Here is a 24,177-nt window from a genome sequence, read left to right as displayed (position 1 = left end):
AACTGTTTCATAAACAGAAAAATAAAAATGTTGAGTGACTTACAATGTGGGATTCACCATGAATAGTTTAGGAGCTTCTACTAGTCCTTGCTTAAATTTAAGGGGAGATAGGGTATAGGACCAAAAGATAAACTCAGAAGCAAATGTGAACTCTATGAAGATAAGATTTATTTACTTATTCATTCAACCACTTGAATATCTACCACAAGCTAAGTACTGTTAGCCCAGAAGCAAGTATGGCAAAGAATGGCTTTCTAAGGTGATCACCATTTGCTATAATAAATTCAGCTAAAATCTCATTTTTTCCCCTAAATTTTAACTGTCTTCTTTGAAGTCCTCCCAATGATATCCTAAAGCAATTATAAAGCAAAAACTGGGATTCTTAGATAACTAACATGTATATACATTAAAGAACAGTGCAGGGGGAAAGGTAAAAAACTGTTAAGTATTTCATAAGATTTACTGCTGAAGCTAGTCTAAGAATCAAGGCTTAAAAGCTAGACTGGTTACATCCTTCAAGTCTTCTTGGATTTACTTTTTTTTTTTTTTAATATAAGAATAATAAGTCTTCTAGAGACCATGAAAGAGAGGAATCTTTCCTGCCAAGAGGGAAAATATAACAGATGTTAAGTGGTCTGCTGTTTGCAAAAGCAGGCAAGTGACCCCTTCAAACATTTCATTTCTGGTGCATTCTCAATCTGGTTCTGCAAGAGTAAATTTCAGACCTTTGATTTGGCAAAAAGAAAATTCTTAGATATGACACTGATAGCATGAGCAATGGAAGGAAAAAATAAGTAAATTGGAACTATCTCAAAATTTAAAAATTTTGTGCTACAAAGGATACCATCAAGAAAAAGACAATCCATAGAATGGGAGAATTCACACGCACTAGGATGGCTATCTCAAAAAGTGAAACAAGCCCAGCAGGTATGACTCAGTGGTTGAGCACTGACCTATGAACCAGGAGGTCCCAGCTCGATTCTGGTCAGGACACAGGACTGGGTTGTGGGCTCGATCCCCAGTAGGAGGGGTGCAGAAGGCAGCTGATCAATGTTTCTCTTATTACTGATGTTTCTATCTATCCCCCTCTCTCTTCCTCTCTGAAATCAATAAAATATTTTTTAAGTGAAACAAATGGTGAGGATGTGGAGCAATCCTCAAATAATTAACCACCAAGCAATCCCACTGCTAGGTTTATACCCAAGAGAAATGAAAACACATGTCTATATGAAAACCTATATGTGAATGTTTATAACAACATTAAACAACCCAAATGTCCATCATAGACAAATAGGTAAAGGAATTAAGAACTGATACATGCTATGACATGAATGCACCTTGAAAATAGTATGCTATGTGAGAAGCCAGACACAACAGACTACAAACTGTATTACTCCAGCCCTGGAGCATCATCCAGTACACCGAAAGGTGATGGGTTTCCCAGTCAAAGCACATACCCAGGGTGCAAGTTCAATCCCTGTAGGGATGGGTACAGAAGGAAACCTATCAATGTTTTTCTCTCTTCCTTCCTCCCTCTCTCTCTCTAAAATCAATTTAAACAAAGATATCCTCAGGTGAGGATTTTAAAAAACTGATTCTATTCATGTGACAATCCAGAACAGGGCCATCTATAGATAGTAAGTAGATTAGTAGTTGCTTAAGGCTGTGGGGTGAAAGAATAAATGGTAAGGAGTTTCTTTTTGAGGTGATGAAAATGTTCTAAATTGATTGTGGTGATGGCTACATATATGAGAATATACTAAAAACCACTGAATGTATTTGGTATGTCAATTATATCTCAATAAAGCCTCTTTTTAAAAAAAAAGAATTTATAAACATTTCAGAAAATGTGCTTATTTGCATTTTTGAGCAGGTGGAAATTAAGTTACCTCTATAGTGTCTGGTAAAATGAAGTCTTCTGCTTGCTGTAATGACACGTGCAAGCTATGCTTTCCCTGAAGACTGTCATTGTCTTTTTGTAACCTCACCAACTCTTCAGAAACCTGTTCCCGTGACTGCATCAGCACTGCCTAAAATAGAAACAGATACTAATCACAGGCAGAACGGTAAAATCCTATCTGCTGATGGCTATACCAGAGACACAAGGCCAAACCAAGTGAGGGCTGAGGATACAGGGTGCATAAACCTCATAGACTGACTTGCAGTATTTACATACATTGAAGGGGACAGGCAATGATCAAGTTATTTGAACTCATTCTACACTGCTTCTACCAAAAGCCTAAAAGTTGTGACACTCTTCCCCGTATCCTGGACTCAGAAGGAACAGTATCTCCAACTAGATGGAAGTGTCTGACAATTAAGACTTGTATCAAATAGAGCATTCAGTACAAGACTCCTCTTTCCTGACAGCATGCATTCAACAGGAAGTAGAGAGAAACCAAAAGCAATATCTTCATTTTCCATTACAAGTATCTACATTCAAGCTCAAGAATGTGAATGAGCCAAGAACACCCAATATTAGACATCATCAAGAGGATATATGTTTATGAAATAAAAGAGCCTTAAGTAGTTCATTCTTAAAATGGAATAAGCTCCTATTCCTGCTTGACAATATAGGAAACTATCTTAGGTAGTTCGTATGAATTTGTATCAATATAAAAGTTATATAAGATAAAATCCCACAACAGTATTTAATTTGTTTTAGTATGTCGTTTACCTTAAACACATAAAGGTAGATTATACTACACCCAGTATTTATTTAGCAGCTACTCCTCTCTGCTAGGCATTTTGATACTCATGACGAATAAAAGACAGATGCTCTGGAGAAGCTCATAGTGCAGAAAGGTAAGTAAATCAGAGATTACCAACCGTAATACAAGTGCTAGGACAGAATGGGCCCAGCAGTGAAAAAAGGACAAAAGAGCACCTAATTAGGGGAGAGGGTCAGAGAACATTTCAGGAGTGACCACTGACTGCATCCTGAAAGACAAACTGGCTGCTGGCAAGCAGGCAGAGTCATGCATAAACTTTGGTTAATTCTATCGGCTCTTATAAAGATAAAGCAAAATCAGTTTTGCTTTATGCTCACTTACAACCCATTTACAACAAAATATTAGCATCCCGCTACCTTTAACTTATGAAAGAAGGGAAGGAAGAATATGTACATATTTGCTAATTTTTGTAAAGAGAAAAAAAGACAAATTTAAATGATCATATATGGGAATGGATGATAACGATGAAAAAGGTAAGGAATGAAAGTGAAACTTTTTAGTACTTATACATTTTTATATATAAGAAAATTTCCAGCCCAGCCCTTGTGGCTCAGTGGTTGAGCTTCAACCTATGAACCAGGAGGTCACGGTTGGACACCTGGTCAGGGCACATGCCCACAGTTGCAAGTTCAATCCTCAGTGGGGGGCATACAGGAGGTAGCCAATCAATGATTGTCTATTATTGATGTTTTTATCTCTCTGCCTCTCTCCATCTGCCTTCCTCTCAAATCAATTTTTAAAAAATATTTTTAATATAGTAAATAATGTATACAACACAAAATATGTGTTAATCAACTGCTGGTATTACTTATAAGGCTTCCAATCAACAGTAGGTTATTAGTAGTTATATTTTGGGAAGTCGGAAGTTAAGTACATGGATTTTCAACTGTGCTAGAGTCGGTGGCCCAAATTTCCAAATTGTTTAAGGGTCTATTTATTATAATATCATTATAATTACATAGAACATTTTTGTTCTTAGGAAATACACAGTGACATATTTAGGAGTATATGATGCCTACAGCTTAATTCCAAATTATTCAGAATATACATACAGCTCTGGTCAGGTGGCTCAGTTGATTGGAGCATCGATTGTTCTATATAGCAAAAGGTTGTGGGTTCCATTCCCGGTCAGAACACATACCCAGGTTGCAGATTCCATCCCCAGTCAGGGTGTGTATGGGAGGCAATCTATAGATGTTTGTCTCTCACATTGATGTTTCTCTCTCATTCTCTCCCAAAAATCAATAAAATAAAAAAACTCTTTAGAGTAAGGTAATATGTACCCAAGCCAATATTCTTTTATATATATATTATTGTTTTGGGGTTTTTTTTTTTACAGAGAGGAAGGGAGAAGGATAGAGAATTAGAAACATTGGCCACAGAGAAACATTGATCAGCTGCCTCCTGCACAAAACCCACTGGGGATTAATGGGGATTAAGCCTGCAACCAAGGTACATGCCTTGACCAGAATCGAACCTGGGACTCTTCAGTCTGCAGGCTGACGCTCTATCCACTGAGCCAAACCTGCTAGGGCAGAGCCAATATTCTTAAGAAAAAAAAAAACAAAAAACAGGGTGGGACAAAAGTAGGTGTGAGTATGCAAAATAGTTTATTCTTGAAGTAGAGGCCCAGTGCACGAAATTTGTGCACTCAACAGGGTGGGGGGTTGTTTCTTTCAGCCCAGCCTGTGCCCTCTCGCAGTCCAGGAGCCCTTGGGGGATGTCCAACTCACAGCTTAGGCCCACAGTTGGATATCCTTGTGCTGCCGAGGCGGCAAGAGAGGCTCGCGCCACCGCCAATGCACTTGCCAGCTGTGAGCTGGGCTTCTGGCTCGTGAGTCCTACATTGAGTGTATGTCCCCTAGTGGTCAGTGCACATCATAGTGACCGGTTGTTCTACTGTTCAGTCAATTTGCATATTAGTTTATTATATAGGATCATTAATTACTGTATTCTTTTCCATACGAATAACTGTTAGTCTAATTGCCCCACCTTGTATGTGCATATATAATATGAAAGAGAAAGAGACTGAGAAACAATTACAAGTATGAAACAGAGCAGGGCTAGGATTTAGAAGTTAGCTTAAAGGTCATTCAGACACTAACCCAAGGCCAACAAAAAAGAAACCCTCCTAGCCAGTGTGGTTCAGCAGTTGAGCATCGACCCAGGAGCCAAGAGGTTACCAATTTATTCCCAGTCAGGGGACATGCCCAGGTTGCAGGCTCCATTCCCAGTAGGGGGCATACAGGAGGCAATCAATGATGTTCCTCTCTCAGTGATGTTTCTCTCTATGCCTCTCCCTTCCTCTCTCTCTAAAAATCAATAATAATAAAAAAATATATATTAAAAGAAAGAAAGAAAAGAAACCACTGCCATGCAACCTGAGGTTGTTCTGGTCATCCCTGGAAGAGCTGGACAAGAGGTAGCTCTGTAGGACCATCCCAGCAGAACCAACAATGCTATAATTTACAAAAGGCCATCAGATGCAGGGCCCCAACTTTGAGAAAAAAGAAATAAGACAAATGGGAGTCAGATGACAGAGGAGGTCCAAATCTGGGGAACTATTCTGCAGAGGTTCCAGCCAACTCTTCAAGAAGCTGTCTTAACCCAACCATCTCAAAATGAATGGCCTTCTTAAAGTTCCCCAGGGCCACAGCAGGATTTATAAGCATGCTTTATTGTAACTCGTGGACAATTAATGAAGTTATTTTAGGTAAATTCGCTGTCCAGGAAAAGCATGACTACTTATAAGCTGCACCTGCTAGGGCTCTGAGAGATTTCAAATTTTAGTTTGTACTTGGAACTGAAAACTAAATAGTGGTTCACAGCTTATTTGATTTAAGTTTCTGAAATCGGAAAAATGAAAGATTAGAATATTGGAGCGTCAGGAGGTAGGGCTTAAAAAGAAAAAATGTCTTTGCCGAAACCGGTTTGGCTCAGTGGATAGAGCGTCGGACTGCAGACTGAAAGGTCCCGGGTTCGATTTCGGTCAAGGGCACGTACCTTGGTTGCGGGCACATCCCCAGTGGGGGATGTACAAGAGGCAGCTGGTCGATGTTTCTCTCTCATTGACGTTTCTAGCTCTCTATCCCTCTCAATTCCTCTATGTGTAAAATCAATAATATATATATATATTTTAAATGTCTTTACATAATAATGTCTACATGACCTTGCCCATTACTAATGTTCTGTATATAGGCCCTGGCGAACATAACAGTAATCATATTTTGGCCTGGGAGATAAAGTCATATCAAAGATGATTTCAAGATAGAACAAAAAGAACTATATTGAACATACTTAACATTTACTTAAATGTTAACTTACCATTTGTTCCTGAACATCCCTCTTTGCTTGGGAAAACCCCTGTTGTAACTCTTCAAGTAAAACCTCAGATGCTTGGGCTCTTAGGACAAGTGCTGAGATCTTTTACCAAAAGAGAAAAGAAAAAAAAGGCATGTACAAAAAATAGCAGTTACAAAACTGGTTATTCTGAAACTAACCCTTCCATCTCTGCTTACTTAATGTACAGGATTATGTATTAATTGTTGTAACCCACGAATCAGCAGGTATGTGAGCATCTGCTGCGTACAAAGCCTCAGCCTTTCAGATATCACAAAGCAGTGCCCAAGTCCCCAGGATCACGTGCTGCCACACGAGCAAACGTATGGGCCTCTAGCCACAGATATCAATCCATGTGACCTAGTCACCAATAGTAATCTTAAAAATTATAAAATAAATCAAAATAAATTTGTTTACACAGCTAAAATATTGTCTGAATTCTGCTTCCAGTAGTAGTGATCTGGATAATGGGAAACCACCTTTCTATCAAGAATTAAGAAAATGAGACCAAAATATTGAAGACATGTACTCTTGAAGGCACTGGAAAATAAGGCAAAAAAAAAATCACGGAGCCCAGATCCAGAATGAGCACACTGAGTGTTGAGTGCAGCATCTGGAACAACTCTCCTCTAGAAGAATGTACCAAATCCAAAAGACACAGATGTGACACTGAGAAGCTGAGCAGACTGTCTGGGAGTCCAGGATCCACTTCGCAAAGAGGCCCTTGGTAAACACTGCACTTTAGATTGGGTCCCCAAAGGACCACACCTTGCAGGGGTCCTCAAACTTTTTAAAGTGGGGGCCAGATCACGGTCCCTCAGAGAGCTGGAGGGCCGGACTATATGAACTACTAATTCCTACTGTAACACCTCGGCTGCGCTCACTGCCCAAAAAACCTGGCGGGCCGGATCAGACTCCTCTGCGGGCCACATGTGGCCCTCGGGCCGTAGTTTGAAGACGCCTGCTTAGGGTAACGAAGAACTTAAAATAATACAACCTTTACAACTTCCTATAATTATAATTCCTTATAATTAAGGTGATACAGGACTGTTAGTACCATTAATTGCCTGACTCTTATAAGGAAAATGCCTTTGTATTGTTTCAACAATTTTTCATATACAATGTCTACCACTCAAGTAAAAATGCACGAGAAAATATGATAAAAATAAGAGGAAATGATTAAAAAACATAACAGAAACAGATTTACAATGAAATCAAATATGTGAATTATTAGAGGTAGACTTTAAAATATACTTGATCTGTTTGGAGATTTGATAGAAATTTTTTCAGAGAACTGAAAACAATAAAAAATTACCAAATGGTCCTGGACAGTTTTTCTCAGTGGTTAGAGTGTTGGCCTGCCGACTAAAGGGTCAGGTTTCAATTCCCAGTCAAAGACATGTACCTCGGTTGCAGGCCCAATACTGACCCAGGTCGGGGGATGTGCAGGAGGCAACCAATTGATGTATCTCTCTCACATCGATGTTTCTCTCCTCTCTTTCTCCCCCCACCCTCCCTTCCACTCTCTCTAAAAATCAATGGGGGAGGATTATCCTTAGATGAGGATTAACCAAAAAACAAAAATAAATTTAAAAATTAACAAATGGATTTAAAAAACTGAAAAAATTACCTAAATTGAAAATTTAATGGATTTCAACAGATTAGATGCATTTGAAAAGAAAATGTGTGAACCAGAACACAGACCTAAATAAAATAAGGCCAAAAATAGAAAATACAGAAGATTTTAAAAGTCAGATGCATTGTGAAAGTCTAACATCTATAATAACCAATGGAAATAGCTTGCTACTAGAGCAAAAAAAATAAGCAAAACCTCTAATTTCACTCATAGATATACTCAAGAGAAATGAGTCCACATATTCAACAAAAAACACATACAAGACTTTTAGAAAATGTATTATTCATTTACAATACCCCAAACCCAGAACAACTTTACTAAAATCTCTCAAAGGTTCACAAGCAGCTTCAGGCCTCAGCCTGCCCCATACCTCCTGCTAAGTTATTCCTAGCTGGACCTTAGTGGCAGCCAGCTATGGTTCCCAGCTTGGCCTCTCCCAGGCACCTCAAAGCCCACCACAAGTGACAACCATCACAGATCACTTTGTAGCTCATACCAGGGATGGGTATAGGCAGCAGCTGACTTTAACCTGCACCAGAGCCCCTCCCAAGAGTCCCTAGAACCAACAAACCCTGTTGGCCAGTTTAAGACCACACCAGAGCACCACCAAGACACCTCCACAAATGACACACACAAAGAACAGATTTGACATGACCAGAGTCCCATTAGAACAAATCCTGCTCCACAGGGTCAGCCCTGCACAACAGCTCCTCTGCTGTAGTCATGCCCAGTTCTTACAGCCCGAGAGTTAATCTCCCCATTGACATGCCTACAGCTATTAAGGCTCAACTACAGCAGGAGGGTACACATAACCACACAAGGGACACACCTGGAGCAACCGGTTCAGGTGACCAGGGAGACTAGGCCCCATAGGACACCTACTACATATGGCCACTTGACCAAGACCAGGAGACACAGCAGCTCTGCCTAATACATAGAAACAAACACAAGGAGGCAGCCAAAATGAGGAGACAAAGAACATGTTCCAAATGAAAAAATGGAGCAAAACTGTTGAAAAAGTTGCCAGCACCAGTTTGGCTCAGTGGATAGAGCGTCGGCTTGCGGACTGAAAGGTCCCGGGTTCGATTCCGGTCAAGGGCATGTACCTTGGTTGCGGGCACATTCCCAGTAGGGGGTGTGCAAGAGGCAGCTGGTCGATGACTCTCTCTCATCGATGTTTCTAACTCTCTATCCCTCTCTCTTCCTCTCTGTGAAAAATCAATAAAATATATTAAAAAAAAAAAACTGTTGAAAAAGAACTAAACAAAATTGAGACAATCTACCAAGTGCCAAGGTCAAAGCACTGGTTATAAATATGCTCAAGGTACTTAGGGGAAGAATACATGGACTCACTGAGAACTTCAACAAGGAGATAGGAAACAAAAATGGAGCTAGAAAATAAAAAAAGAACCGGTCAAATTTAAAATGCAATAACTATAATGAAGAGTACATTAGAGAATGAACAGATGAGATGAAGCAGAGGATCAAATCAGCAATTTGGAAAATAAGGTAGTGGAAAATATCCAATTGGAACAGCAAAAGGAAAAAAAGAATCCAAAAAAAGAGGGCACTTTAAGGGGCCTCAGGGCACAAAGTCAAATGTACCAACATCTGCCACAAAGGGATACCAAAAGGAGAAGACAGAGAGCAAGGAATTGAAACCTATTGAAAACAAACACACACACACAGAAAACTTCCTTAACCTGGCAAAGGAAATAGATATATAAGTCCAGGAAATGCAGAGTCCCAAACAACAAGAACCCAATGAGGCCCACACCACGGCACATCATAATTAAAATGCCAAAGGTTGAAGACCAAAAAGAGAATCTTAAAAGCAACAAGAGAAAAGCAGTTAGTTACCTAGAGGGGAATACCCTTAGACTGTTGGCTGAGCCCTGGCTCAGTAGTTCAGTTGGTTAAAGCATCATCCTGATACGACAAGGTTTGGGTTCACTGCTCAGTCAGGGAACATAAAAGATTCAACCAATGAATGCCTAAATAAATAGAACAACAAATCTCTCTCTCCCATTCTCTCAAAAAAAAAAAAAAAAAAAAAAAGAATGTGAGCAGATTTCTCAACAGAAACGTTGCAAGCCAGAAGGGATTGACAGGAAACATTCAAAGTGGTGAAAAGCAAGAATATACAACCAAAATTACTCTACTCAGCAAAGCTATCATTTAGAATCAAAGAACAGATAAAGAACTTCTCAGAGAAGAAAAGCTAAAGGAGTTCATCATAACCAAACAGTATTACAAACATGTTCATAACCCCAAGGTAAGAAAACATTCTTTTAAAAACTGGGTCAACATTCACTAATCATAAAGAAAAGATCAATGAATTTAGCTACATTAACTTAAGAATCCTTTTCATTAAAAACCACCATTAAAATAATGAAAATAAGGCCCCGGCCAGATAATTCAGTTGGTTGGCGTATTGTCCCACGCACTGAAGGGTCCGGATTCTATTCCAGATCAGAGCACATACCCAGGTTATAGGTACGAGCCCCAGGCGGGTACATAAAAGAGGCAACTGATCAATGTCTGTCTCTCACATCAATGTTTCTCTCCCCTTCTATCTTCTTCACTCCCCCACCTCCCCTTTCTCCTCAATTAAAAACATCTTGAGTAAAAAATAATGATCATGATGATGATAATAAAAACAAGATATAGATAGAAGACATTTGCAACACAAATCACTAAAAGACACCAAGAAGATTATATAAAAAACTCCTACTCTGGCTGGTGTTCCCAATGGTTAGAGCATCAGCTGAAACACCAGAGAGTCACAGATTCAATTCTGGTCAAGGGCACATACATGTGGGTTGCAGGTTCCATCCCCAGCCCGTTTGGAGTGTGTGTAGGGGACAGTCAATCTCTCTCTCTTTCTCTCTCTCTCTCTCTCTCATCAATGTTTTCTCACTCTCCTTCCCTTCTCTATTTCTCTCTCTCTCTCCCCTCCCCCACCCTTTCACTCTCTAAAAATTAATATTTAAAAATCCTTAGGTGAGGATTACAAAAACAACTAACAAATCAGAAAAACAAGTAACTTTTTTAAAATTAAAAGAACACAATGCAATAGAAAAAATTAGCATAAGACTTGAGAAGGAATCTTACACACAAACAAAATGATATCCCAGTAGCCAATTAACATGAAAATGTTAAATTACCTCAATGGTCATCAGAGAAATGCAAACTAAGCCACAATGAAATACTATTCACACCCCAACAAAATGGCTATAATTAAAATAATTAACAAAATGAAGTTTGTCAAGACTGTAATCCACAAGAATTCTTCTCATGTTGCTGGTGAGTGTATAAATTCATACAAACACACTGCAAAACTTTTTGGCCTTAGTATTTACTAAAGACATTTTGAACATTCTAACCCAGGAATTTCACACCTAGGCATATACCCACCAGAAATTTGTTCAACAAGCCCTATACAAAAATTTCAAAATAGAATTATTTATAGTATGCCAGAACTAGAAACAATCCAAATGCTCACTGTGATATATAAATTGTAATATATCCATATACTAGTACAACTATAAACAATGAAAATAAGCATACTGCTACAAGCATCTTGAGTAAGAATCTCACATGTTGAATAGAGGAAGACAGACACAAAAGAATATAAACTATATGATTCATTTGTTAAAATAACAAAATAAAATTAAAACAGAGACAAAACCAATCTAATGGTATTAGAAGTTAGGACAATGGTTACCTCTGGGGAAGGAGAAAGTGAAGGTTTCTGGTGTACTAGCTAATGTCTTATTACTTGATTTTGATATGGTTACACAAGTATGTTAGTTCTGGTATATCTGAGTTTTTATACTATGAACACTATACTTTTAAAAAGTAAAAAAAAAAAAAAAAAAAAAAAGATAATTAGTATCTCTTCTGTCTGCAAGTTTGTTGTACAGCAGAAAACCAAATAAAAAACAAAGGGGAAAGGAGAATCAGCCTCCTGGTATTCATTAATCTGTTACTTCAAAAGTTTTGTTGTTTTTATTTAATCTACAAAACAGATACCAGAAAAAAACAGTTAAGAGGGAAAACAGAACTGCCAAATCTTCAGGGCAAGAAAAAAACATTATTTAGTTTTCATAATTTTTTTATTTAAACAACCCAGTCACCCACCAATGGGTCACATTCTAAAAACCCTCATTTACCTGATGACTTGAATCTTCAGTGCTCTGCTTTATGAAGTCTTCTAGCTCCTGTTTATCTTTCATTGTCTTCTCTAACTGGTCATTTGCTTGTCTTAGCATCACCTGTAGTTTTTTCACCTATATAATTTAAATGTCAATTAGAAGGAAGTACTAGAATTCTTTTATAAAATGAAAAAAATCTGTAACTCCAAAAATTTTTTATTTAATTTTCTTTCTCTGAAAAAAATCATAGATTTGTCAATTCAGAAAAAAGAGAGAGAGAGAGAGAAAGAGAGAAAGAGAGAGAGAGAGAAAGAGAGAGAGAGAGAGAGAGAGAGAGAGAGATAAAGGACTTAATTGGATGAATATACTCTGCTTTACAGTTAACAAATCATTTTTCACATACATTATCTTTTTCCTCCTGGGTCCTCTAAGCTAGGACACCGGCCTCTCGGACACTAGTATATCCTCTGCCTCCCATCTACAATCCATACTAACATCAGACATTTTTTCTAAAACAGAAGTCTAATCACATTACCATTTCCCTACTTAAAATCCCTAGATGTCTCCTAAAGTCTTCAGAGTCAAATTAAATCCCTTCAATCATCACCTCTCCCTCAGTGATGTCATCATGATCTCTTTAACTTCCTCTCCCATTATTTTACCACACAGAACTATTCATACTTTCTAGAACACATAATTTTCCTTCTTAACTCTGCTCTTTTGTACATCTTTTCTCTCTTTCAACACCCTTTCCTCACTTTTTTCCCCTACTTTTTACTCAAGTTCTAAAAGAAATTTAACTCGTTACCCACAAGTGTTACTCAACTGAGCCCAAAGTAAAATTAGATGTTCCTGTCCCTCCACTAGTTCTGTGTGTAATACATCTCAGGAACAAACTATATGGAACTGATAGCTTGGCTAGCAACACTGAAAGCTCCTTATGGGCAGTCAGTACTATGTTCTATTTGTACCCGAATACCCAGGATTCAGCAAAATGCCAAACAGTTGAATGTCTACTGAAATGACTGTGCAGTCCAAGATAGCCCATTCCAACACCACACTATTAGAAGCTAACCTAAGTTTCACAAACAGCTTTAGAATTTACTTTTCAACCATCTATGAAAAAAGCATATAGGAAGGAAATCAATGCCAATGGCTTTTGAAAATATTAAGCCATCATTCTAATATGCCTAAACTTATGTTGAAGACAAAGGGAACAATCTTCATAATAATTAAAGAATAATTAGGAAATATAAGGAAAAAAAGTATCTTTTCTTTACATATACTTTCACAAGCCTACTCTTACGAATTCCACATTATTTTCTAAGTGTTACCGAGGAGTTCATTATTAGGTACTATATTTGTAAAAGGTACTTGTCAATTTCAGTATACCAGATCAACCTAATCTTAATTTCTGTGACCCTGTAAATTAACCTAATTAATTCAACAAATTTATAACAAGAAATAGAGGCAATAAGCAATGAAGATTCCAAATACTGATTAATATAATATTCAATTAATGTTCCATGTTTACATACTCATGATAGTATCACTTTTAAATTTAAGCCTTGGGCAGAAGGGGCAAGTTCGTAGGAAGGATATATCAGTGTCTCTGAAAGAGCTGAGCTGACCTATGAGATGCTGATAAAGCAAAGACACATAGAAGCAGAGGTTCTAGTGTGTTCCCACTGGAGATGTAACTGCCATTGCATGTACTAAATTATTTCATATTTAACAAGACTGATGTACTTCATAAAGCAAATGGAGGGGAAAACAAATTAATCCTGCACTTCCAATGAAAACGACCACAGCTTACCAATTTGGCATACCCAAAGAAACTCACCTGGTCTCTTGTTTCGGCCTCCTGAATCTGAATTCCTTGTAACTGTTTTTCATAATTGGAACACATATCACAACGTCTACCAAGTTTATTTCCAGCATTATGTACCTGAAGGGCACCAAAATCACCTCTTATAAGGCAGAACAAAATAATTCTACATCACAGATGTGAGGAACACATGCACAATCTTACCAATGTTACTCAAAGTAGAACAAGGAATAAACAATTTCTTCAGGTACTTAAGGCAAGAAGTTACAACATAGAATTGGATTCTAAAAAGTCATAAGCTGTTACAAGTACGAAAGCAAAACAAGGGACATGACTTTACCACCAAGAGACTAAGTGCCACAAAACACCACATTTGAGGAAAACACAAAGCAAGCAGAAGGTACTACACCGTGGAGCTCACAACTGAAACCCAGCCAATGAAGGGAATGGGAGGAGGAACCAGTGCCAACTACCCACTTCACCTGCTCCGATTACCAAGGAGGTATGAAACTGTTAAGTAGCACCTTCTCACATGTAGAGAAGAAAAGTTTCTTTGGGGCTTAATAAGCTGTTCTACTTACTGATTGACAGCTCCTTTAAAGAAAAGTAACCCTGGGTAAAAGAAAGCACTGGAAGTCAGAAAACCTGTATTCTAACCCAGGTTTTGCTGCCAAGTCAAAGGGGAAACTTAAACAAGTCACTTGATCTTTTTAGCTAGTTTCTTCCCCTGTAAATTGGAGACAAGAATGTCCTGACTGCCTCATTATTATCAAGAAGCTCAAAGAGATGAGGTATGTGAAAGGGCTTTGTAATCTGTAAAGCACTATGCAAGTAAATATTACAGGTTTTATTTCCTATATTACTTCTGAATTTACAAATATTATTAGAAGAAAAATTAACCTCATTAAAAGTTGCCTTTTTTTCTTTCCTGTATTTCCCACCGCCTCCCCTTAAATTCACTCTCAGCATCTACTGCTGACAAGCATTTGCACTTCAAATATCAAAGAAAAATGAAAGCTAGGAATCTTGGAATACACTGAGATTATAGAAACTGCAAAGCAAAGCAAATTCAGGCTCCTCTAACTTAAACTTAGCTACGCTATTCAGGCAGACTGCTCCACTTCAGAGGTATGACTGCAGGTAGAAAGTTCACGCTGAATGCAATTAGCTAGTCAGTTCCTTCATCATAATCACCTGGAATAGCCAAAGCAGACTATGACAAGGGTCAGACAATAAGGTGAATATCCACTTGCTAACCGCATGTACATGTACTGGCTCCAGGGACTATCTTCTGAATGAACAATAAATTCTGGAGTTACCCAGTACTGCTCAAAGTGATCAGGAGGAAAAGAGAAAAAGATAACTCACCTCTTTCTGCAGGAGATTCCATTCTGTCTCACTGACTAAGCGATAACCACTGGGAGACACATAAGCACTTTCCATACCCTGGGTGACACTGGAGAGTAGAGACGCAGTCTCTTCTTGTTCGGGTGTCATTGCCTTGATTGCTCTTTCCTGATCTTTGGTTAATGTAAACCCACTTGGCATTTGCAGTGATCCAAGGGAGGCAGTATCAAAGTTCTCAGACACAGAATCTGCTCCTACTAGTGGTCCAAAATCTGATTCATCCAGGTTTCCAGCAGATTTTGCTTTGTAGTTATAGCCTAAAGCTTTGGATTGCAGCGAGCCTGAGGTTCCCAAGCTGTCTGTAGACTGTGCTCTCCTGAGTCCGTCTTTAAACATGTCATTGTCCAATTTACTGAATGGATCTCCAGATGGCAACAGTAAATCTGCATCTAAGGAATGGACTGAACCATGGGTACTATCTAAATGCTCCTGAAATGTGAAAATACATATTGTCACATTAGAAAATTCTCTGTATTTTCAAAATGGAAAACTACCATATACTAAAAGAACTATACCACGTTACACATGATAATCATTAGTGTGTAACCTTCACTATTTATTGAACAAACATTTATTGAGTATCCTCTATTTGCTTGCTGGGCACAAAAACAGGAACTTGGGATTCATCTGTGAGCAAGACACAACTTGCATCCTGTGAACTCAGGATACAACTGTGAGCAATCTCTGTCCTCAAGATGCTTATGGCTTCATGAAAAATTAACAAGTAAACAGGCTACCAGAACACTGTATTTAATATTGTAAAACGTGACCTTGTAAATTAACAGGTAGCTCAAGGAAAGGAATTTAGTCCACACATAAGCAGAGGAGGTTTGCTGAAATTCAGTGCTGAGTATGTTGACTGTGAGATGCCTGTTGTATATCCAAGTGGAAATGCCCATCCAATAGATGGACATTTAAGTCTTTAGACAGAGACTTGGGAGTAACCATCATATAATGATAATTCAAATCACAGCAGCAAATCAGAACACCTAATATAATCTGTAGGATGAGAGGGTCAAGAGCAGAACTCTGAAAAACACATTCTGGGGATGGAGAGAGGAAGGAGTAACTGTGGCAGAAGTGAAATGAAGGTAATGTGGTAAGCCAGAAACCAAGTTTCAAGCACGATGTAATTAACATGTTAAATGTGGTACACAAAGCGAAAGAAGCTAGATGCAAAAGTTATATATATCGTTTGATCCCAAATATGTGAAATGTCCACAACAGATAAGTACACAAAGACCAAAAACAAACAAGTGGCTGCCAGAGGCTGACAGGAAAACAGAATGGTGAGTGACTCCTTAATGGATACAGGGTCTTCTTTTTGGTGGTGATGAAAATATTTTGAAACTAGACAGAGGTGATGGCTGAATAACATTGTAAGAATATTAAATTCTGCTGCACTTTTTTTTTAAATATATATTTTATTGATATTTTTACAGAGAGGAGGAAGGGAGAGAGATAGAGAGCTAGAAACGTCGATGAGAGAAAAACATTGACCAGCTGCCTCTTGCACACCCCCTACCGAGGATGTGCCCAAAACCAATGTACATGCCCTTGACCGGAATCGAACCTGGGATCTTTCAGTCCGCAGACTTGACGCTTTACCACTGAGCCAAACCAGTTTCGGCTCTGCTGCACTTTAAATGGTTAACTCTATGTTACATGAATTTCAGCTCAATTTTTAAAAATGTGGTCCAGCACGTTCTCAAAGTGAAAAAGGGCGCCAGTGCCATTCCGTGATGCAATCACACAGCCAGTGAGGGTTAGAAAACAAGGAAAATGTAGCAAGTTTCTCTTGAAACTAAATGCACTCAAATTAAAGTACTAACCTTTATTTTAAGATAATAGCCTTTCTACTTTTTGTTGTTAAACATCCTTCCTTTTATGAATTAAAAAAGATTGTGGAATAAAATTTTTTTAATGTCTAAAAAAATCTCCTTACTTGGTAAAATAGTTGCCAACTTTTATGTTAAGTTCTTGATTTCTTTCCTCTGTGAAATTCAGATGACTAAGGAACATAAATCTAGTACATATTAAGTACATATTTGGGCAAAGGTCCCAAAGAAGTATCCTAATAAGAATTGGGAACCCATTCTGTGAACTACGAAGGAGCCTAACAGCTAATGCTATCACATACAATGCTGTGACAAAGAGGGAAGGGAACTGGGACAGAAAAACAGCAGACTGCCATGACAGTAACAGCATAAGGAGCACTTCCAGGAGAAGTGTAAACTGTTGTGGTGTTTCCAAAAGATGATTCAACAGTATGTTCTAATACCTTACAAATGTTTACATCCTCAAACTCAGCAGTTCTTTTCCCACAAACTTATACTAACAAAATAATCAGGTAAGTTCATATGATTTTTGTACAAAAAGAATTATATAGGGTGCCATAAACAATGTATACACACATTTTTTCTGATAGCTCAATTGATGTTTCTTTTCAGATTTAACTCACTAGAATTAATAATTAAAGTGTGTATACATTTTTGGGACAAGGAACAAACTTGACTATACTATATCAGGGTGCAAATAGTGTACTTTTATTTTCTACATTTTACAATGTTTTTGACATTATAGGGTCTTACTGGCCAAGGAGAGACTGCCCCTCCCACGTTAGTCAATTCCTAGAATATACAACTTGCCCGCAAACATGCCTTTCATATACAAATCAACTAATCCTGAGTCAATACCTCCAACTAATTCCTTTATCTGACTCTTACACACCAAGCCAGTATTTCTCCTACCCCAAAGCCCACTAGACTCATTCAAACTAGCCAATGGGATGCTGTTTACCCTTCCCTTTTCCTCAAAAAACAAACAAAAAAAACAACAACAACAGCTCTAGGGCATGCTTTGCCCTTGCTCCTGTTCTGCCTCATGACCAGCTCTGCTGCTTCCCCAAGTGGCTCACCTGGTGTACCACATATGCTGGTCCAAGACTCATTTCTAAGAGGAATGTGAATGCCATTAAACTTTTCTTTCCCTGGCACTGACCTCTCCATGTTGTCACTCAGTGACTTTTACAAATTAAAACCTGGGTATAAATCAATCAGTAGGAATTATGGTCCATTTACATGCTGAAATATGAAGCCTTTTTTGAGAGGAAAAAAAAAAACACAACAAAAAACATTTACTGATGTGTCAAAACCTTTAAAAACAGATTTAAGTGTGAGGGAGGAGAATGATATATAAAACATTATGTAGAGTTATAACTGGATTATGTTTAAAAAGTGCAAATAGAAACACTTTGGGAATAAAAACAGAAAAAGAGGGGAAAGAGAGGTATATGGCAAAATATTATTGAAGACTATCTCTGAGCAGAATTGCCTACCAGTTATTTTTACTTTGTATACCTTTCTGTATTTTCCAAGTTTTCTATAATGAACATATATATCATTGTAGTGAGAAAAACATATTCTAAGCATAAGGTTAAAGATATGATGTCCTACAAATTTAAACGTTTTTATCAATAAATATGACTAAGTTTCCAAAGGATTCCATATTAACTTTAAACCAACAGGTTAAATTGTCTTAATTCTCAACTGGAAACAAATATTCAAAATATCAGATCTGAAAGTCTAACAGGGATCCTCAAACTTTTTAAAGTGGGGGCCAGATCACGGTCCCTCAGAGAGCTGGAGGGCCGGACTATATGAACTACTAATTCCTACTGTAACACCTTGGCTGCGCTCACTGCCCAAAAAACCTGGCGGGCCGGATCAGACTCCTCTGCGGGCCGCATGTGGCCCGCGGGCCGTAGTTTGAAGACGCCTGGACTCTAAAAGATACTTCAAATGTCAGGAAATAATGCTATATAAAATATATCATAGATTTTTAAAGAAAAAATTTAAAAAGGCTTCATTGCAAATCACAAAAAATCTCCCTTTCCTATATTGCTGCTAAAATATTTTTGGAAATGTTTGAAACTTTTTCAAACATTCCTGGACACAGGACTGCATGACACAGAAACCACATAATATTTGGCAGTACCCGAAAGTTGAGACAGTCTCCTGGGAATCTAACTATTAAAAAAAAAAAAATAGCAGAATCAGGCCTAGTGGTCCTCAGTGTATGATTCAAAACAAAGAATGCAGAAAAACAATTACATCATACTTTTCAATGTCTGACAGGATTGAAAACTTTTCTTAAAATGTCAACAATCCATAAATTTGGAAATATAAGCTACCAGGAAGATATTCATGACTCAGAGTAAATCTGCAAACTAAACAAAAACACCTCTGAAAGTGGGTAAGACCCTTAATCCAATTTAACTGAAATTGCTGCAGCAGGCCGGAAGGAGGCAGGGGTAGGAAAGTGAGCTTGAAATTCTAAACCGCAGCGACAGTATAAACAAGGCATGTGAGCACTGGCAGTAAGTAGAAAGGTCTGGCTGGGATAAAGTGGCCAGCACAGTAAGGCTAGAAGGTCCTTTCAACCATCTAATACTGTCTAATACTGGTTAATACTTCATATATGCCATAGGGAGCTGAGTGTTTAAACATTTTAAATAATTGTATCCCAAGCTAGGTTCCTTTTTCAGTTTTTATCCTAAAAGCAGTGAGAGAAGCATTTCTTTCATTGAAGAGGGGATACCAGCATGAGTCTTGAAGAATAAACAGAAGGATTTCAATACCAGAAAAGCAGAGGGAGATAAGCATTCCAGGTGAAGAAACCACCATGCAAGGTGGGGAGTGTAGCAGAAGACAATCAATGTGGCTAAAACAGAGTGCACATAAATGACCTCGGCTATCTGAGTGAGGAATTTACACTTAATTATGTAGGCAATGGGAGGCAGTGGTAGTTTTGAGTAGGCGAGTAGCCTGACTAGTGCTACACTTCAGAAAAATAAATTGGGATGAGGACAATAATGTGATACCCTAATCAATAAAGAAATTTAAAAAAAGAAGAAGAAGAAAGAAAAATAAATCTGCCAGTAATGCTGAGGGTGCAAGGGAGTGGAATAGGCTGAAGACAGAAAACCTAATGAGGAGGCCTGTCCACACTGTGGATGAAAGGTAACAAGGCCATAAAAACACCACCTTACACTTTCCAGCTCCAGGTCCCTCCACCCCATCCATTCCCAATACCTGAAATGTTCTATCCTGCCCCACCACAATCTGCCAAACCTCACCTAATATTATTCTCAGGGCTTTAAGACCTAATACTGGTTAATACTTCCTATATGCTATAGGGAGTTGAGTGTTTAAATAATCTCTTTTAAACAAAAAGCTCAATGTATTAGCAACATTAACTATTCATATAAAAATATTGCAGATATTAAAGATTTCTTCTAATGGTTTAATTTTGGAACCACTGGATAAAAGAACATCTAAATTATTTCAGAGACTATGAGAGAAATTGCAACACATTTCAAATAGTACTACTTATACCAACATAAGAATGACTGAAAGTAGATATCATTTTATTTCATTTTCAGCTAGTAGTTTCACACATCCCATATGAACAATGTAATTGATAAATGTATGAGAAGCTAAAATGGTAGCATCATGCATACAATGATTTTAATTACAGATTCACTATACCTCTTCATTTGATAACTGTGCTGAAGATTCTTCATGAGTTAAAGCACACACTACTGGTAGTTTCACTTCTTCCTCAACCTCTGTTTTTTTGTGGTCCTTTCTCTTATTAAGTCTTTGTTGTTCATCTTCCTCCTAAAAGTTAGAAAGAAAAATAATGTACATTACCCAGTAATCTACATTTAATGATTCCTATAATTCTTTAACTGCTCAAAACAAAAATGAACAAGAACTTTATAAGGAGAGAAAACTGGACACTTAAGTTTTTGTAATCACATCTAAGGGCATCTTGTCAAAACAAAATATTTTATTTATATATTTTAAATATATATTGATTTCAGAGAGGAAGGGGGAAGGGAGAGAGATAGAAATATCAATGATGAGAGAGAATCACTGATCAGCTGCCTCCTACACTCCCCACACTGGGGATTGAGCTGGCAACCCAGGCATATGCTCTGACAGGGAATCGAACCGTGACCCCCTGGTTCATGGATCAATGCTCAAACACTAAACTATGCTGGGCAAAACATTTTAATATTATAGGCACAAAATATGAACCGTAATAAAAGGAAGAAATCAGGAAATAGCTTCCATGTGAAAGGCGAAACAAAAGAAAGCAAACTGGCCATGGCTGATTTGGCTCAGTGGAATGGTGTGTCGACCCTCAAACTGAAGGATCTTGGGTTCAATTCTGGTCAAGGGCATATACCTCATTGTAGACTCAATCCCTGGCTCTGGTCAGGGCATGTGCAGGAGGCAACCAATTATGTGCCTTTCTCACTTCAATGTTTTTGTCTCTCCATCTTTCCCCCTCCCTTCCTCTCTCGAAAAAGAAAGCAAGCCTCTCATCTTCTTCAAATGATCCAAGAAAGAAACTTTGCATAGAACAGTCCTTCAGATCACTGTAGAAAATTAACAGGAGTATTATTTACCATTAGAAAGATGTACAGCCCAAACCGGTTTGGCTCAGTGGATAGAGCGTCGGTCTGCGGACTGAAAGGTTCCAGGTTTGATTCCGGTCAAGGGCATGTACCTTGGTTGTGGGCACATCCCCAGTATGGATTATGCAGGAGGCAGCTGGTCGATGTTTCTCTCTCATCAATGTTTTTAACTCTCTATCCCTCTCCCTTCCTCTCTGTAAAATATCAATAAAAATAGATAGATAGATAGATAGATAGATAGATAGATAGATAGATATACAGCCCTGACCGTGTGGCTCAATGGTTGGGTGTCAGCCCATGTACCAAAAGGTTGCTGGTTGGATTCCCAGTTGGGGCGCATGCCCAGGTTTCAGGCTCCATCCCCAGTGAGTGCTGTGTAGGAGGTGGGCAATTGTTTGGCTCTCACATTGATGTTTCTCTCTCTCTCTCTCTGCTCTCTTCCCCTTCTCTCTAAAAATCAATTTAAAAATCTTTTTTAAAAAGTGCAAAAATTTATATGAAATACCAAAGGAATTATTGAAGTAAATGTAGTCATTCACTCAAAAATGAGTAAGGTACTTTTAATGCCTAGAGGGAAGAGACAAACTCACAAATAATTGCAATACTATACAAGTATGGTTTTTTTTGACTGATTTCATTTGAGGGAGCCAGAAATTCAGCTGGATCCTAAAGGTTCAGTAATACAAGTTTGCCAATTCTGTGAGAGCAGATAAGCAAGGCTTCCAGGGGAAAAGGACATACATACAAAAGTACAGGGCACAGGCAGCCATCTGAGAGAATTCTGAATAACCTGATGTGACTGAGCACATGAGAAGTGAGGTATATGGAAGAGGGGTGGTGACTAAGTGCCTATACTCTGAAATAAGAGACTGGCCATTACTCTCTACCTGGCCTGGATTAACATACTCCAAGAGCCATAGGAAAACTGGACAGAACTATAGAGAAATAATTTCTCAGAAATATGCACTGTTGCATACTGCATTCTGAAGCAGATCATTTCTAAACATGTGACCTCAAGATAAGGCCATTTCTAAAGTTGAAAAACAAAACCCCTCAAATGTACCTATGTTTGTTGAAATGGCATATATCACCTTATTTCTGGATTAAGTAAGTCTCTAAGATACATAAAGTAATGCAGTCACATGTATGTGAATGAGTGAGAATGCATTATTAACAAAGCAAGCAAGTCCTATAAAAATGCTACTCACCTGATCTTTCTTCTTCAGTTCTTCAACTTGTCGGAGCTGTTCTGAAGTTAACACAATCTCCATTCTCTGCATGTCCCTCATCAGCAAACGTTGAGATTCCAGAAACTGGTCATTGGCCTTCTGCCACGTATGTTTTAACTGATTGTGTTGTTGTCGCTCTTGCTCCAAAAGATGGCAAACTATAAAAATCCCCCAATCAAAAACCCTGAATTTCAATGATAGGCAATACAGCATTTCCCAAATTTCTTTGACAAAAAATTTTTTGCCACAGTGCCATCACATGACAAATGTTCTAGGGCAGCAGTTGCCAATCTTTCGGACCTCATGGACCACCCACCAGTGGTCCACAGACCACCAGCTGGTGACTGCTATTCTAGGGAATATACTTTGGGCAATGTTGCTCTAAACATCAAAGGTTTAGTAACTACTCATAAAGCTGTTACCCAGGAATCCTTCTTAGCCCATTTAGTTTTGATCTCTCAAGCTAAGTCAAAGAATCTTTGTAAATGCTGGTATTGTTGATATTTATCAGCTCAACCTAAGCAAGAAACAAGAGACAACTCACATTTCTGACTTTTCTTGCCTCAGAAGCTGATTAATGAAACAGTAACTTACTAACGCTGCCTCCTGTGCAGTATGACACAGCCATCTTCTGCCTTAGATCAGCCATCATAACTTAGACAACTACAACAGCAGTCCCTTTGTTATTCTTCCTGCCATCATTCTTACCGTCTCTATTCTATCCTCCACCCTGCTGTTTAAATTGAACTTTCTAAAATGCAAAATTAATATTATCACTTGCAAATTTAAAACCCTTCAGAGAAGACCATAATTATATAATCTTATTTATACAGGAATCCAGAATAGGCAAATCTATAGAGATAGAAAGTAGGTTAGTGGTTGCCAGGGACTGGGAGGGAAAAGAGAATAGGGGATGTTTGGCAATGGATACAGAATTTTGGGGGGGAAATAAAAAAAAATATTCTGAAATTAGAACTGTACACTTTAAAAGAATGAACTTCATGGCATGCAAATTACATCTCAATAAAGTTATTTAAAAAAAAAAAAAAGATTTAAAACCCTTCAGAGGCTCCTTTCTGCCCATAGGATAAAATCCAAAATCCCTAGCCTAAGGTGTGGCGTAGTCCACACCTACCTCTCCTGTTTCACATTTTGCATGCTACACTTCTTCTGCATGCTACACTTCTTTTGCATGCTACACTTCCTTACCTTGCTGTAGCTGTACCACAAGCAAATGACCTTGAATATTATGTTCATCATTAACAAATAAATACCTACCAATCTTCCAAAACTCCACTTAAGAACAACTTCTTTGGCCCTAGCTGATTTAGCTCAGTGGATGGAGCATCAGCCTGTGGATTG

The 24,177-nt window shown here is 38.2% G+C and overlaps 1 protein-coding gene across 7 annotated transcripts in view; it reads right to left on the bottom strand.

The window, feature by feature from the left end:
- Positions 1–24,177, bottom strand: part of RABEP1 (rabaptin, RAB GTPase binding effector protein 1) — an 87,630-nt gene that overhangs the window by 7,254 nt on the left and 56,199 nt on the right. For 3 of the 7 annotated variants that reach the window (XM_036452016.2, XM_036452014.2, XM_045586635.1), the window contains 7 exons: positions 22,795–22,973; positions 20,649–20,780; positions 15,061–15,528; positions 13,708–13,812; positions 11,883–11,999; positions 6,057–6,155; positions 1,890–2,030 (listed from right to left, as the gene is read on the bottom strand). In XM_036452016.2, the coding sequence (XP_036307909.1) occupies positions 1,890–2,030; positions 6,057–6,155; positions 11,883–11,999; positions 13,708–13,812; positions 15,061–15,528; positions 20,649–20,780; positions 22,795–22,973 (1,241 nt within the window). The remainder of the gene's footprint in view (positions 1–1,889; positions 2,031–6,056; positions 6,156–11,882; positions 12,000–13,707; positions 13,813–15,060; positions 15,529–20,648; positions 20,781–22,794; positions 22,974–24,177) is intronic. The other 4 variants (XM_036452015.2, XM_045586636.1, XM_036452018.2 and 1 more) reach the window with 4 other exon arrangements.

Source organism: Pipistrellus kuhlii, unplaced genomic scaffold, assembly GCF_014108245.1.
Source record: "Pipistrellus kuhlii isolate mPipKuh1 unplaced genomic scaffold, mPipKuh1.p scaffold_m20_p_23, whole genome shotgun sequence".
NCBI lineage: Eukaryota > Metazoa > Chordata > Mammalia > Chiroptera > Vespertilionidae > Pipistrellus > Pipistrellus kuhlii.
This window is presented reverse-complemented; position numbering and strand designations above follow the sequence as displayed.